At 59.8% G+C, this 16874-nt stretch overlaps 1 protein-coding gene across 10 annotated transcripts in view; it reads right to left on the bottom strand.

Annotated features, from left to right (window-relative positions):
- Positions 1 to 1516: 1516 nt before the first annotated feature.
- Positions 1517 to 16874, bottom strand: part of ABCC9 (ATP binding cassette subfamily C member 9) — a 138825-nt gene continuing 123467 nt past the window's right edge. For 8 of the 10 annotated variants that reach the window (XM_073650547.1, XM_073650546.1, XM_073650550.1 and 5 more), the window contains 4 exons: positions 9524 to 9627; positions 6300 to 6433; positions 4916 to 4978; positions 1517 to 1795 (listed from right to left, as the gene is read on the bottom strand). In XM_073650547.1, coding sequence (XP_073506648.1) covers positions 1658 to 1795; positions 4916 to 4978; positions 6300 to 6433; positions 9524 to 9627 — 439 coding nt within the window. In that variant the 3' untranslated portion in view covers positions 1517 to 1657. Of the gene's footprint in view, positions 1796 to 4561; positions 4734 to 4915; positions 4979 to 6299; positions 6434 to 9523; positions 9628 to 16874 lie in introns of all 10 variants that reach the window. The other 2 variants (XM_073650551.1, XM_073650555.1) reach the window with 1 other exon arrangement.

The following is a 16874-nucleotide window of genomic DNA, read 5'->3' as shown; positions in this document are numbered from 1 at the left end:
TATACAGAGATACATGATAAGATCCTGTCTGCAGCCTCCACTAGGGGGAGCTCCCTGTATACAGAGATACATGATAAGATTCTGTCTGCAGCCACCACTAGGGGGAGCTCCCTGTATACAGAGATACAAGATAAGATTCTGTCGGCAGTCACCACTAGGGGGAGCCCCCTGTATACAGAGATATGTAAGATACTGTCTGCAGCCACCACTAGGGGGAGCTCCCTGTATACAGAGATGCATGATAAGATCCTATCTGCAGGAAACACTAGGGGGAGCTCCCTGTATACAGAGATATATGATAAGATCCTGTCTGCAGTCACCACTAGGGAGAGCTCCCTGTATACAGAGATACATGATAAGATTCTGTCTGCAGCCACCACTAGGGGGAGATCCCTGTATACAGAGATACATGATAAGATCCTGTCTGCAGTCACCACTGGGGGAGCTCCCTGTATACAGAGATACATGATAATAATCTGTCTGCAGCCACCACTAGGGGAGCTCCCTGTATACAGAGATACATGATACGATCCTGTCTGCAGCCACCACTAGGGGGAGATCCCTGTATACAGAGATACATGATAAGATCCTGTCTGTAATCACCACTAGGGGGAGCTCCCTGTATACAGAGATACATGATAATAATCTGTCTGCCGCCTACACTAGGGGGAGCTCCCTGTATACAGAGATACATGATAAGATTCTGTCTGCAGCCACCACTAGGGGGAGATCCCTGTATACAGAGATACATGATAAGATCCTGTCTGCAGTCACCACTAGGGGGAGCTCCCTGTATACAGAGATACATGATAAGATCTTGTCTGCAGTCACCACTAGAGGGAGCTCCCTGTATACAGAGATACATGATAAGATCCTGTCTGCAGCCACCACTTGGGGGAGCTCCCTGTATACAGTGATACATGATAAGATCCTATCTGCAGCTACCACTAGGGGGAGCTCCCTGTATAGTTTATAAGCAGTGATGTAGGTTGCCTCCCGACTACCAGGGGGCAGTCTGTATGCAGAATTATCTCTGTATGTACTGTTGTGGTCTCTTAGGACCACCAGGGGTCTGTCTGAATATGCTTTGCTTTCATTTGCTTTAGGACCACCCGGGGGGCGGAGGGGGGGCGGTGCCTGTATATACAGCTTTATCTGGATGTACAGTAGTGTGTTACCTCAGGACCACCAGGGGGGCAGTATGTTTTCACAATTATCTCTGTATGTACTGTTGTGGTCTCTTAGGACCACCAGGGGTCAGTATGTTTGCACAGCGGTGCCGCCCAGGGTCGGATTCAGACAGATTCTGTTGTGTTTTATCCCAAGTCATATTGCAAGTCTCGTTAAAGGGTCGATTGTGATCTGTAGGATCGTAGGATCGCTGCTTCCAACAGGTGGCGCTATAGAGTTCAAGTACTATTACTCTCTGAAGAGGCAGTTTGCATACCCCCCAAGTCAGCACCTTCCTCTCCTGACATGCTCTGTGCTGCTGTGTCGGATGCAGTAATAGGAGGCGTTTGTGAGTAACCCTTTATTGTCAGTGCGGTACAAATGCGGAGACATAGAAACCGTCGCTTCTTCTCGTGCGATTTATAAATAGAAAATATAAACACTTTATATAAAAAGCTAAAAAACGACTCCGAGGCGATGAGAAGCGTCACATGTCGGCCCGGACGAAGGAGGCAAAGACCCCGTCCTCCTGCGCCAGGAGACTCTCCGGAGTGTCGTACTCCAGAATGTTCCCACGGCGCATCACGATCACCAGGTCAGCGGTGAGGATGGTGTGAACCCGATGCTGCAGAGAAGGAAGCAGAGGTTAGGAAAGTGGTGGCAGGGATGCTGGGAGTCGTAGTCGTGATATGGGATCTGAAGCTTCAAGAGGAGTTACTGAGTATAAATCATTTTATCTCACTGCAGCTGCATCTCCCTCCTCCCCTCACAGCAAGAGAGAAGCTGCAGCTGCATCTCCATCCTCCCCTCACAGCAAGAGAGAAGCTGCAGCTGCATCTCCCTCCTCCCCTCACAGCAAGAGAGAAGCTGCAGATGCATCTCCCTCCTCCCCTCACAGCCAGAGAGAAGCTGCAGCTGCATCCCCTCCTCCCCTCACAGCAAAAGAGAAGCTGCAGCTGCATCTCCCTCCTCCCCTCACAGCCAGAGAGAAGCTGCAGCTGCATCTCCCTCCTCCCCTCACAGCAAGAGAGAAGCTGCAGCTGCATTTCCCTCCTCCCCTCACAGCAAAAGAGAAGTTGCAGCTGAATCTCCCTCCTCCCCTCACAGCCAGAGAGAAGCTGCAGATGCATCTCCCTCCTCCCCTCACAGCCAGAGAGAAGCTGCAGCTGCATCTCCCTCCTCCCCTCACAGCAAAAGAGAAGTTGCAGCTGCATCTCCCTCCTCCCCTCACAGCAAGAGAGAAGCTGCAGATGCATCTCCCTCCTCCCCTCACAGCAAGAGAGAAGCTGCAGATGCATCTCCCTCCTCCCCTCACAGCAAGAGAGAAGCTGCAGATGCATCTCCCTCCTCCCCTCACAGCCAGAGAGAAGCTGCAGCTGCATCTCCCTCCTCCCCTCACAGCAAAAGAGAAGTTGCAGCTGCATCTCCCTCCTCCCCTCACAGCAAGAGAGAAGCTGCAGATGCATCTCCCTCCTCCCCTCACAGCCAGAGAGAAGCTGCAGCTGCATCTCCCTCCTCCCCTCACAGCAAAAGAGAAGTTGCAGCTGCATCTCCCTCCTCCCCTCACAGCCAGAGAGAAGCTGCAGCTGCATCCCCTCCTCCCCTCACAGCAAAAGAGAAGCTGCAGCTGCATCTCCCTCCTCCCCTCACAGCAAGAGAGAAGCTGCAGATGCATCTCCCTCCTCCCCTCACAGCAAGAGAGAAGCTGCAGCTGCATCTCCCTCCTCCCCTCACAGCAAGAGAGAAGCTGCAGCTGCATCCCCTCCTCCCCTCACAGCCAGAGAGAAGCTGCTGCTGCATCCCCTCCTCCCCTCACAGCCAGAGAGAAGCTGCAGCTGCATCTCCCTCCTCCCCTCACAGCAAGAGAGAAGCTGCTGCTGCATCTCCCTCCTCCCCTCACAGCCAGAGAGAAGCTGCAGCTGCATCCCCTCCTCCCCTCACAGCAAAAGAGAAGCTGCAGCTGCATCTCCCTCCTCCCCTCACAGCAAGAGAGAAGCTGCAGATGCATCTCCCTCCTCCCCTCACAGCAAGAGAGAAGCTGCAGCTGCATCTCCCTCCTCCCCTCACAGCAAGAGAGAAGCTGCAGCTGCATCCCCTCCTCCCCTCACAGCCAGAGAGAAGCTGCTGCTGCATCCCCTCCTCCCCTCACAGCCAGAGAGAAGCTGCAGCTGCATCTCCCTCCTCCCCTCACAGCAAGAGAGAAGCTGCTGCTGCATCCCCTCCTCCCCTCACAGCCAGAGAGAAGCTGCAGCTGCATCTCCCTCCTTCCCTCACAGCAAGAGAGAAGCTGCAGCTGCATCCCCTCCTCCCCTCACAGCCAGAGAGAAGCTGCTGCTGCATCCCCTCTTCCCCTCACAGCAAGAGAGAAGCTGCAGCTGCATCTCCCTCCTCCCCTTACAGCAAGAGAAGCTGCAGCTGCATCCCCTCCTCCCCTCACAGCAAGAGAGAAGCTGCAGCTGCATCTCCCTCCTCCCCTCACAGCAAGAGAGAAGCTGCAGCTGCATCCCCTCCTCCCCTCACAGCCAGAGAGAAGCTGCTGCTGCATCCCCTCCTCCCCTCACAGCCAGAGAGAAGCTGCTGCTGCATCCCCTCTTCCCCTCACAGCAAGAGAGAAGCTGCTGCTGCATCCCCTCTTCCCCTCACAGCAAGATAGAAGCTGCAGCTGCATCCCCTCTTCCCCTCACAGCAAGAGAGAAGCTGCAGCTGCATCTCCCTCCTCCCTCCACTCACAGGAAGAGAGAAGCAGAAGCTGCATCCCCTCCTCCCTTGACAGCTTGCAGCCTCACAAAAAGAAACTGCAGCTGTCTCCCATCACAGTATACGGCCTCACAGAAAAAGAGAAGCTGCAGCCGCCTTCCCCTCCTCCCCTCATAGCATGCAGCCTTAGTGAGAGAGCATCCTCCTCCATCCTTCCCACATCTTGCAGTCTCACACAAATACACAGATAATCTGCAGCTCCATCCCCTCCTCCCCTCACAGCAAGAGAGAAGCTGCAGCTGCATCTCCTCCACTCCTTACAGCAATGAGAAGCTGCATCTGCATCCTCCTCCCTCACAGCATGCGGCCTCAGAGAAAGAAAGTAGCTGCAGCCACCTCCCCTCATAGCATGCAACCTCAGTGAAAGAGCATCCTCCTCCATCCTTCCCACATCTCGCAGTCTCACACAAATACACAGATAATTTGCAGCAGCATCCCCCTCCTCCCTCACAGCATGCAGTCTCCCAGGTAGAGAGAGAAGCTGCAGCTGCATCCTCTTGGCAGTAGGTGGAGTATGCAGCTGCAGTTTCTCTATCACCTTTATTCTACTTGTGGGGTTAGTTTATTGCACCAGCCCCTGCGGTGAGAACCCCCGAGCGACGCGGGGACTGAGGGTCAGTCAGGAGCTCCATACCAGGCAGCCAGCAGCGGTCACGGCCTGACTGATTCTACTTGTGACTCTTGACCAGAAAGGTAAAGAGACCATCCGGGTTGGAGAGCAGAGTCGCCGCCGAGTCGCTTTCTATCAGAATTCCCTCGGAAAAGACTAACACCAGATCCGCATCCAAGATGGAGGAGACGCGGTGCTGGAGCGCAGAGGAGAGACACAAGAGACGGAGAGAAGAACAGGTGAGAGGGAAGAGACAGACGTGACCGCTCCGAGGGTTCACACTGGAGACCTCGCACCCCCCCCGATGCTGCAGCCACATAGGTTCTAATAAAGAAAACTTCAAACAGCCGGCCCCCCGGACCCTGTCCCGAAACTTACTGCAATCGTAACCACAGTACGGTCAGCGAACGCCGTCATCACCACCTTCTGCAGAATGTTCTCCTGCGCAAAAAGAAAAGCGGAGAATAAGGAAACATCATGACGCACCCTAAACTCTATCACAAGAGATCCACCTGACCCTGGGGGCACCGAGGCTCCGGTGCAAAACCGTGCACAAGTCTCACAGAAGATAATAAACTCCTCCGTAGAAGGGGCCGCAACAGCACGGGGGCGTCAGCAGCAGCAACCGCAAGGGGGCGTCAGCAGCAGCAACAGCACGGGGGCGGCAGCAGCAGCAACAGCACGGGGACAGCAGCAGCAGCAACAGCACGGGGGCGGCAGCAGCAGCAACAGCACGGGGGCGGCAGCAGCAGCAACAGCACGGGGGCGGCAGCAGCAGCAACAGCACGGGGGCGGCAGCAGCAGCAACAGCACGGGGGCGGCAGCAGCAGCAACAGCATGGGGGCGGCAGCAGCAGCAACAGCACGGGGGCGGCAGCAGCAGCAACAGCACGGGGCCGGCAGCAGCAGCAACAGCACGGGGGCGGCAGCAGCACGGGGACGGCAGCAGCAGCAAGAGCAAGGGGGTGGCAGCAGAAGCAACAGCATGGGGGTGGCAGCAGCAACAACAGCACGGGGGCGGCAGCAGCAGCAACCGCAAGGGGGCGTCAGCAGCAGCAACAGCACGGGGGCGGCAGCAGCCGCAACAGCACGGGGGCGGCAGCAGCAGCAACAGCACGGGGGCGGCAGCAGCAGCAACAGCACGGGGGCGGCAGCAGCAGCAACAGCACGGGGCCGGCAGCAGCAGCAACAGCACGGGGGCGGCAGCAGCAGCAAGAGCAAGGGGGTGGCAGCAGAAGCAACAGCATGGGGGTGGCAGCAGCAACAACAGCACGGGGGCGGCAGCAGCAGCAACAGCACGGGGGCAGCAGCAGCAGCACAGGGATGGCAGCAGCAGCAACAGCAAGGGGGTGGCAGCAGAAGCAACAGCACGGGGGCAGCAGCAGCATGGGGGCAGCAGCAACAGCAAGATGCACCAGCGACAGCAAGATGCAGCAATAGCAAAATGCAGCAACAACACGATGCAGCAACAGCGTAGGGCAAATAAAGGCGGAAAAAGCCGCAGCCAATACTGGGAGTTCCACAGCAGCGCCCACCAAGGGCAAAAACAGGCAACTGTCATACTGCTGCTCCCTCTGCTGCACTCTGCATTCTCCCCCGCTGCACCCTGCCTTCATACCTGCTGCACTGTACATCCTCCCCGCAGCACTCTGCATCCTCCTCTTACAGTGATTGCAGGCTGATAGCAGAGAGCAGTAGTTCGGCAGAGCAGCGGAAGCGGAGGCACAGCGGGGGGTTAGTATGGGGTCTGGCGGGTTACTCACGGTTGCCATGTCGATGGAGGCTGTTGCTTCGTCCATGATGAGGATGCTGCTCTTCCGGACGAACGCTCGGGCCAAGCAGAAGAGCTGCCGCTGCCCGACGCTGAAGTTCTCGCCGCCCTCCGTTACCATGGCGTCTGCACAGAGAAGACAAACGTCTCCTTACAGCCACAGGATGGGAAATGTCAGTCTCCTGCGGGCCCCAGCTTCGGCTCGCGTATCTTCCTCCGGCCTCGGCTCGCACATTCCTCCCCTGGCCTCGGCTCGCGTATCTTCCCCCGGTCTCGTGTCGCTTATCCCTCCTCGGCCTTGGCTTGCGTATCCCCCATGCCCTCGGGTCGCGTATCCTCCCCCAGCCTCGTCTCGCGTATCCTCCCCCAGCCTCGGCTCGTGTATCTTCCCCCGGTCTCGTGTCGCGTATCCCTCCTCGGCCTTGGCTTGCGTATCCCCCATGCCCTCGGGTCGCGTATCCTCCCCCAGCCTCGTCTCGCGTATCCTCCCCCAGCCTCGGCTCGTGTATCTTCCCCCGGTCTTGGGTCGCGTATCCCTCCCCGGCCTTGGCTTGCGTATCCCCCATGCCCTCGGGTCGCGCATCTTCCCCCAGCCTCGGCTCACGTATCCTCCCCAGGCCTCGGCTTGCATATCCCCCGTGCCCTCTGGTCGCGTATCCTCCCCCAGCCTCGGCTCCTGTATCTTCCCCCGGTCTCGGCTCGCGTATCCTTCCCTGGCCTCGGTTCGAGTATCCTCCTCGGCCTCGGCCCACGTACACCTCCCCCCGCCCCTAACTTGTGCATTCTCCCTGGCCTACATGTCCCCCTCCCCCAGCTCACGTATCCTCCCCCGGCTTTGGCTCGCGTATCCCCTTCCCCGGCTCATGTACACCCCCACCCCGGCTCGCGTATCCCCTTCCCCAGCTCATGTACGCCCCCCTCCCCGGCCTCAGCTTGCGCATTCTCCCTGGCCTACATGTCGTCCCTCCAGCTCGCAAATATCCCCCTTGTCCTCGGGTCGCGTATCCCTCCCCTGGCCTTGGGTCACGTATCCCTCCCCAGCCTTGGGTCACGTATCCCTCCCCGGCCTTGGGTCACGTATCCCTCCCCGGCCTTGGGTCGCGTATCTCTCCCCGGCCTTGGGTCGCGTATCCCCCCCCCGTCCTTGGGTCACGTATCCTCCCCTCGGCCTTGGGTCACGTATCCTCCCCTCGGCCTTGGGTCGTGTATCCTCCCCGCAGCCTTGGGTCGCATATCCCCCCCTCGGCCTTCGGTCGCCTATCCCTCCCCGGCCTCGGGTCGCATATCCCTCCCCCGGCCTTGGGTCGCGTATCACCCCCCTCGGCCTCAAGTCGCGTATCTCTCCCCGGCCTCAGGTCGCGTATCCTCCCCCGTCCTTGGGTCATGTATCCTCCCCTCGGCCTTGGATCACGTATCCTCCGCTCGGCCTTGGGTCGCGTATCCCTCCCCCGGCCTTGGGTCGCGTATCCCTCCCCCGGCCTTGGATCGCGTATCCCTCCCCCGACCTTGGGTCGCGTATCCCTCCCCCCGGCCTTGGGTCACGTATCCCCCCCCTCGGCCTTGGGTCACGTATCCCTCCCCGGCCTTGGGTCGCGTATCCCTCCCCCGGCCTCGGATCGCGTATCCCTCCCCCGGCCTCGGGTCACGTATCCCTCCCCGGCCTCGGGTCGCGTATCCCTCCCTCGGCCTTGGGTCGCATATCCCCCTCCCCCGGCCTTGGGTCGCATATCCCCCCCCGGCCTTGGGTAGCATATCTCTCCCCGGCCTTGGGTCGCATATCCCCCCCGTCCTTGGGTCACGTATCCTCCCCTCGGCCTTGGGTCGTGTATCCTCCCCCCCGCCTTGGGTCGCGTATCCCCCCCTCGGCCTTCGGTCGCCTATTCCTCCCCGGCCTCGGGTCGCGTATGCCTCCCCTGGCCTCGGGTCGCGTATCCCTCCCCCGGCCTCGGGTCGAGTATCCTCCAACGGCCTTGGGTCGTTGGGTCGCGTATCCCTCCCCCGGCCTTGGGTCGCGTATCCCTCCCCCCGGCCTTGGGTCACGTATCCCCCCCTCGACCTTGGGTCGCGTATCCCTCCCCGGCCTTGGGTCGCGTATCCCTCCCCCGGCCTCGGGTCGCGTATCCCTCCCCCCGCCTCGGGTCGCGTATCCCTCCCCCGGCCTTGGGTCACGTATCCCCCCCCGGCCTTGGGTCGCGTATCCCCCCCTCGGCCTTGGGTCGCGTATCCCCCCCTCGGCCTTGGGTCGCGTATCCCTCCCCGGCCTCGGGTCGCATATCCCTCCCCCGGCCTCGGGTCGCGTATCCCTCCCCCGGCCTCGGGTTGCGAATCCCACCCCCGGCCTCGGGTTGCGTATCCCTCCCCCGGCCTTGGGTCACGTATCCCCCCCGGCCTTGGGTCGCGTATTCCCCCCTCGGCCTTGGGTCGCGTATCCCTCCCCGGCCTTGGGTCACGTATCCCCCCCTCGGCCTTGGGTCGCGTATCCCCCCCTCGGCCTTGGGTCGCGTATCCCCCCCTCGGCCTTGGGTCGCGTATCCCTCCCCGGCCTCGGGTCGCATATCCCTCCCCCGGCCTCGGGTCGCGTATCCCTCCCCCGGCCTCGGGTTGCGAATCCCACCCCCGGCCTCGGGTTGCGTATCCCTCCCCCGGCCTTGGGTCACGTATCCCCCCCGGCCTTGGGTCGCGTATCCCTGCCCGGCCTTGGGTCACGGATCCCTCCCCTGGCCTTGGGTCGCGTATCCCTCCGCCGACCTCGGCGCGCATAGCTCCCCCCCCGGCCTTGGGTCGCGTATCCCTTCCAGGCCTTGGCTCGCGTATCCCTCCTGGGTCGCGTATCCCTCCCTGGCCCCGGCTCGCGTATCCCCCGTGCCCTCGAGCTTGCAAATATCCTCCCCTGGCCCGTGCATCACCCCCCCCGGCCTCGGCTCACGCATCCTCCCCTGGCCCGTGCATCACCCCCCCGGCCTCGGCTTGCGCATCCCCCCGGCCTTGGCTCACGAATCTCGTGGGGGGATGGTGGTGTTATTTAGGGGTGCACCATTTTCTTTCTAGAAGGATCTGTGTTGTTCTTGCTGGTGATGGCATCCGGCTTTGCGGCTGCGGATCATCAGGCGTTGGGGGCCCCCGTTCTGCTGGTTTATGTTTTCTCACACGTGAAACCGCCACTTCTATTCCTTTAAATGGAGAAGTGCGCGTCTCACCCCTCCCCCGGCCACATACCTAGACCCCCCGGCAGCGCCTTCACCAGGTTCTTCAGCTGCGCGATCTCCAGCGCTTCCCAGAGGCGGTCGTCTGTGCACTTACATTCTGGATCCAAATTCAGCCTGAAACAAAATGTCCGACAGCGGTCACAGCAGCACAGAGGAATGGAGCAAAGTGATCTAAACACAACACTCCGTCCGTCACCACAGCACGACACATTGTAAAGAGGGGAATCAGCAGGGTCGGTAACGGCTGCAGCCAACATCAGTCACAGATGTGGCAGAGCTGGAATCCGTCCTGTTATCAGTGCCCCCCCGACCCCGTAGACAGTGACACACGAAGCAGAGGTACTGAAATTACTGAAGAATTGAAATGCAAAAGTTTAGGCGGTGAGACACTCGGTGCTACATCGTAGGTGGTGTCTACCCCCCAGACACTCGGTGTTACATTGTAGCTGGTGTCTCCCCCCCGGACGCTCGGTGCTACAATGTAGCTGGTGTCTCCCCCCCGGACGCTCAGTGCTACATTGTAGCTGGTGTCTCCCCCTGGATGCTCGGTGTTACATTGTAGCTGGTGTCTCCCCACCGGACGCTCGGTGCTACAATGTAGCTGGTGTCTCCCCCTGGATGCTCAGTGTTACATTGTAGCTGGTGTCTCCCCCCCGGACGCTCGGTGTTACATTGTAGCTGGTGTCTCCCCCTGGATGCTCGGTGTTACATTGTAGCTGGTGTCTCCCCACCGGATACTCGGTGCTACATTGTAGGTGGTGTCTCCCCACCGGACACTCGGTGTTACATCGTAGCTGGTGTCTACCCCCCAGACACTCGGTGTTACATTGTAGCTGGTGTCTCCCCACCGGACGCTCGGTGCTACAATGTAGCTGGTGTCTCCCCCCCGGACGCTTGGTGCTACATTGTAGCTGGTGTCTCCCCACCGGACACTCGATGTTACATTGTAGCTGATGTCTACCCCCCAGACACTCGGTGTTACATTGTAGCTGGTGTCTCCCCCAGGACGCTCGGTGTTACATTGTAGCTGGTGTCTCCCCCTGGATGCTCGGTGTTACATTGTAGCTGGTGTCTCTCCACCGGACGCTCGGTGCTACATTGTAGGTGGTGTCTCTCCACCGGACGCTCGGTGCTACATTGTAACTGGTGTCTCCCCACCAGACGCTCAGTGTTACATTGTAGCTGGTGTCTCCCCACCGGATGCTCGGTGCTACATTGCAGCTAGTGTCTCCCCCCCAGACGCTCGGTGCTACATTGTAGGTGGTGTCTCCCCCCGGACGCTCAGTGCTACATTGTAGCTGGTGTCTCCCCACCAGACGCTCAATGCTACATTGTAGCTGGTGTCTCCCCCTGGACGCTCGGTGCTACATTGTAGCTGGTGTCTCCCCCCCGGACGCTCGGTTCTACATTGTAGCTGGTGTCTCCCCCAGGACGCTCGGTGTTACATTGTAGCTGGTGTCTCCCCCCGGACGCTCGGTACTACATTGTAGCTGGTGTCTCCCCCAGGACGCTCAGTGTTACATTGTAGCTGGTGTCTCCCCCCCGGACGCTCGGTGCTACTTTGTAGGTGGTGTCTCCCCCTGGACGCTCGGTGCTACATTGTAGCTGGTGTCTCCCCACCGGATGCTCGGTGCTACATTGTAGATGGTGTTTACCCACCGGACACTCGATGTTACATTGTAGCTGGTGTCTACTCCCCAGACACTCGTTGTTACATTGTAGCTGGTGTCTCCCCCCCGGACGCTCGGTGCTACATTGTAGCTGGTGTCTCCCCACCGGACACTCGGTGTTAAATTGAAGCTGGTGTCTACCCCCCAGACACTCGGTGTTACATTGTAGCTGGTGTCTCCCCACCAGATGCTCAGTGTTACATTGTAGCTGGTGTCTTCCCCCCTGGACGCTCGATTCTACATTGTAGCTGGTGTCTCCCCCAGGATGCTCGGTGCTACATTGTAGGTGGTGTCTCCCCCGGAACGCTCGGTGCTACATTGTAGCTGGTGTCTCCCCACCAGATGCTCAGTGTTACATTGTAGCTGGTGTCTTCCCCCCTGGACGCTCGATTCTACATTGTAGCTGGTGTCTCCCCCAGGATGCTCGGTGCTACATTGTAGGTGGTGTCTCCCCCGGAACGCTCGGTGCTACATTGTAGCTGGTGTCTCCCCCCCCGGATGCTCGGTGTTACATTGTAGCTGGTGTCTCCCCCAGGACGCTCGGTGTTACATTGTAGCTGGTGTCTTCCCCAGGAGGCTCGGTGATACATTGTAGCTGGTGTCTCCCCCAGGAAGCTCGGTGCTACACTGTAGCTGGTGTCTCCCCACCGGATGCTCGGTGCTACATTGTAGGTGGTGTCTCCCCCCGGACGCTCGGTGCTACATTGTAGCTGGTGTCTCCCCCCGGACGCTCGGTGCTACATTGTAGCTGGTGTCTCCCCACCCCCCACCGGACACTCGGTGTTACATCGTAGCTGGTGTCTACCCCCCAGACACTCGGTGTTACATTGTAGCTGGTGTCTCCCCACCGGACACTCGATGTTACATTGTAGCTGGTGTCTCCCCCCCCGGACGCTTGGTGCTACATTGTATCTGGTGTCTCCCCACCGGACACTCGATGTTACATTGTAGCTGGTGTCTACCCCACAGACACTCGGTGTTACATTGTAGCTGGTGTCTCCCCCAAGACGCTCGGTGTTACATTGTAGCTGGTGTCTCCCCCTGGATGCTCGGTGTTGCATTGTAGCTGGTGTCTCTCCACCGGACGCTCGGTGCTACATTGTAGCTGGTGTCTCCCCACCAGACGCTCAGTGTTACATTGTAGCTGGTGTCTCCCCACCGGATGCTCGGTGCTACATTGTAGCTGGTGTCTCCCCCCCAGACGCTCGGTGCTACATTGTAGGTGGTGTCTCCCCCCGGACGCTCGGTGCTACATTGTAGCTGGTGTCTACCCCCCAGACACTCTGTGTTACATTGTAGCTGGTGTCTCCCCCAGGACGCTCGGTGTTACATTGTAGCTGGTGTATACCCCCCAGACACTCGGTGTTACATTGTAGCTGGCGTCTCTCCCAGGACGCTCGGTGTTACATTGTAGCTGGTGTCTCCCCCCCGGACGCTCGGTGCTACATTGTAGGTGGTGTCTCCCCCTGGACGCTCGGTGCTACATTGTAGGTGGTGTCTCCCCACCAGACGCTCAGTGTTACACTGTAGCTGGTGTCTCCCCCCCGGACGCTCGGTGTTACATTGTAGGTGGCGTCTCCCACCCGGACGCTCGGTGCTACATAGTAGCTGGTGTCTCCCCACCGGACACTCGGTGTTACATTGTAGCTGGTGTCTACTCTCCAGACACTCGGTGTTACATTGTAGCTGGTGTCTTCCCCCCGGACGCTCGGTGCTACATTGTAGCTGGTGTCTCCCCACCAGATGCTCAGTGTTACATTGTAGCTGGTGTCTCCCCCCGGACGCTCGGTGCTACATTGCAGCGGTGTCTCCCCCCGGACGCTCGGTACTACATTGCAGCGGTGTCTCCCCCCGGACGCTTGGTACTACATTGTAGCTGGTGTCTCCCCCCGGACACTCGGTGCTACATTGTAGCTGGTGTCTCCCCCCGGACGCTTGGTACTACATTGTAGCTGGTGTCTCCCCCCGGACGCTCGGTGCTACATTGTAGAGGTGTCTCCCACTGGACGCTCGGTGTTACATTGTAGCTGGTGTCTCCCCCCGGACGCTCGGTACTACATTGTAGCTGGTGTCTCCCCCCGGACGCTCGGTGCTACATTGCAGCGGTGTCTCCCCCCGGACGCTTAGTACTACATTGTAGCTGGTGTCTCCCCCCGGACGCTCGGTGCTACATTGTAGCTGGTGTCTCCCCCCGGACGCTCGGTGCTACATTGTAGCTGGTGTCTCCCCCCGGACGCTCGGTGCTACATTGTAGCTGGTGTCTCCCCCCGGACGCTCGGTACTACATTGTAGCTGGTGTCTCCCCCCGGACGCTCGGTGCTACATTGTAGCGGTGTCTCCCCCTGGACGCTCAGTGTTACATAGTAGCTGGTGTCTCCCCCCGGACGCTCGGTACTACATTGTAGGTGGTGTCTCCCCCCGGACGCTCGGTACTACATTGTAGCTGGTGTCTCCCCCCGGACGCTCGGTGCTACATTGTAGCTGGTGTCTCCCCCCGGACGCTCGGTGCTACATTGTAGCTGGTGTCTCCCCCCGGACGCTCGGTGCTACATTGTAGCTGGTGTCTCCCCCCGGACGCTCGGTGCTACATTGTAGCTGGTAGCTGGTGTCTCCCCCCGGACGCTCGGTGTTACATTGTAGCTGGTGTCTCCCCCCGGACGCTCGGTGCTACATTGTAGCTGGTGTCTCCCCCCGGACGCTCGGTACTACATTGTAGCTGGTGTCTCCCCCCGGACGCTCGGTGCTACATTGTAGCGGTGTCTCCCCCTGGACGCTCAGTGTTACATAGTAGCTGGTGTCTCCCCCCGGACGCTCGGTACTACATTGTAGCTGGTGTCTCCCCCTGGACGCTCGGTACTACATTGCAGCGGTGTCTCCCCCCGGACGCTCGGTGCTACATTGTAGCGGTGTCTCCCCCCGGACGCTTGGTACTACATTGTAGCTGGTGTCTCCCCCCGGACGCTCGGTGCTACATTGCAGCGGTGTCTCCCCCCGGACGCTCGGTACTACATTGCAGCGGTGTCTCCCCCCGGACGCTCGGTGCTACATTGTAGCTGGTGTCTCCCCCTGGACGCTCGGTGCTACATTGCAGCGGTGTCTCCCCCCGGACGCTCGGTGCTACATTGTAGCTGGTAGCTGGTGTCTCCCCCCGGACGCTCGGTGTTACATTGTAGCTGGTGTCTCCCTCCGGACGCTCGGTGCTACATTGTAGCTGGTGTCTCCCCCTGGACGCTCAGTGTTACATAGTAGCTGGTGTCTCCCCCCGGACGCTCGGTACTACATTGTAGCTGGTGTCTCCCCCCGGACGCTCGGTACTACATTGTAGCTGGTGTCTCCCCCCGGACGCTCGGTGCTACATTGTAGCGGTGACTCCCCCTGGACGCTCAGTGTTACATAGTAGCTGGTGTCTCCCCCCGGACGCTCGGTACTACATTGTAGCTGGTGTCTCCCCCTGGACGCTCGGTACTACATTGCAGCGGTGTCTCCCACCGGACGCTCGGTACTACATTGCAGCGGTGTCTCCCCCCGGACGCTCGGTGCTACATTGTAGCGGTGTCTCCCCCCGGACGCTCGGTGCTACATTGTAGCGGTGTCTCCCCCCGGACGCTTGGTACTACATTGTAGCTGGTGTCTCCCCCCGGACGCTCGGTGCTACATTGCAGCGGTGTCTCCCCCCGGACGCTCGGTACTACATTGCAGCGGTGTCTCCCCCCGGACGCTTGGTACTACATTGTAGCTGGTGTCTCCCCCTGGACGCTCGGTGCTACATTGCAGCGGTGTCTCCCCCCGGACGCTCGGTGCTACATTGTAGCTGGTAGCTGGTGTCTCCCCCCGGACGCTCGGTGTTACATTGTAGCTGGTGTCTCCCCCCGGACGCTCGGTGCTACATTGTAGCTGGTGTCTCCCCCCGGACGCTCGGTACTACATTGTAGCTGGTGTCTCCCCCCGGACGCTCGGTGCTACATTGTAGCGGTGTCTCCCCCTGGACGCTCGGTGTTACATTGTAGCTGGTGTCTCCCCCCGGACGCTCGGTGCTACATTGCAGCGGTGTCTCCCCCCGGACGCTCGGTACTACATTGCAGCGGTGTCTCCCACCGGACGCTCGGTACTACATTGCAGCGGTGTCTCCCCCCGGACGCTTGGTACTACATTGTAGCTGGTGTCTCCCCCTGGACGCTCGGTGCTACATTGCAGCGGTGTCTCCCCCCGGACGCTCGGTGCTACATTGTAGCTGGTGTCTCCCCCCGGACGCTCGGTGTTACATTGTAGCTGGTGTCTCCCCCCGGACGCTCGGTGCTACATTGTAGCTGGTGTCTCCCCCCGGACGCTCGGTACTACATTGTAGCTGGTGTCTCCCCCCGGACGCTCGGTGCTACATTGTAGTGGTGTCTCCCCCTGGACGCTCAGTGTTACATAGTAGCTGGTGTCTCCCCCCGGACGCTCGGTACTACATTGTAGCTGGTGTCTCCCCCCGGACGCTCGGTACTACATTGTAGCTGGTGTCTCCCCCTGGACGCTCGGTACTACATTGCAGCGGTGTCTCCCACCGGACGCTCGGTACTACATTGCAGCGGTGTCTCCCCCAGGACGCTCGGTGCTACATTATAGCTGGTAGCTGGTGTCTCCCCCCGGACGCTCGGTGATACATTGTAGCTGGTGTCTCCCCCCGGACGCTCGGTGCTACATTGTAGCTGGTGTCTCCCCCCGGACGCTCGGTACTACATTGTAGCTGGTGTCTCCCCCCGGACGCTCGGTGCTACATTGTAGCGGTGTCTCCCCCTGGACGCTCAGTGTTACATAGTAGCTGGTGTCTCCCCCCGGACGCTCGGTACTACATTGTAGCTGGTGTCTCCCCCTGGACGCTCGGTACTACATTGCAGCGGTGTCTCCCCCCGGATGCTCGGTGTTACATTGTAGCTGGTGTCTCCCCGAGGATGCTCGGTGTTAGATTGTAGCTGGTGTCTCCCCCAGGACGCTCGGTGATACATTGTAGCTGGTGTCTCCCCCAGGAAGCTCGGTGCTACACTGTAGCTGGTGTCTCCCCACCGGATGCTCGGTGCTACATTGTAGGTGGTGTCTCCCCCCGGACGCTCGGTGCTACATTGTAGCTGGTGTCTCCCCCCGGACGCTCGGTGCTACATTGTAGCTGGTGTCTCCCCACCGGACACTCGGTGTTACATCGTAGCTGGTGTCTACCCCCCAGACACTCGGTGTTACATTGTAGCTGGTGTCTCCTCACCGGACACTCGATGTTACATTGTAGCTGGTGTCTCCCCCCCGGACGCTTGGTGCTACATTGTATCTGGTGTCTCCCCACCGGACACTCGATGTTACATTGTAGCTGGTGTCTCCCCCAGGACGCTCGGTGTTACATTGTAGCTGGTGTCTCCCCCTGGATGCTCGGTGTTGCATTGTAGCTGGTGTCTCCCCCCGGACGCTCGGTGCTACATTGTAGCTGGTGTCTCCCCCCGGACGCTCGGTGCTACACTGCAGCGGTGTCTCCTCCCGGACGCTCGGTGGTACATTGCAGCGGTGTCTCCCCCCGGACGCTCGGTACTACATTGTAGCTGGTGTCTCCCCCCGGACGCTCGGTGCTACATTGTAGCGGTGTCTCCCCCTGGACGCTCAGTGTTACATAGTAGCTGGTGTCTCCTCCCGGACGCTCGGTACTACATTGCAGCGGTGTCTCCC

Source organism: Phyllobates terribilis, unplaced genomic scaffold (genome assembly GCF_046119375.1).
Source record: "Phyllobates terribilis strain yellow unplaced genomic scaffold, ASM4611937v1 Scaffold_10__3_contigs__length_209671492, whole genome shotgun sequence".
NCBI lineage: Eukaryota > Metazoa > Chordata > Amphibia > Anura > Dendrobatidae > Phyllobates > Phyllobates terribilis.
This window is presented reverse-complemented; position numbering and strand designations above follow the sequence as displayed.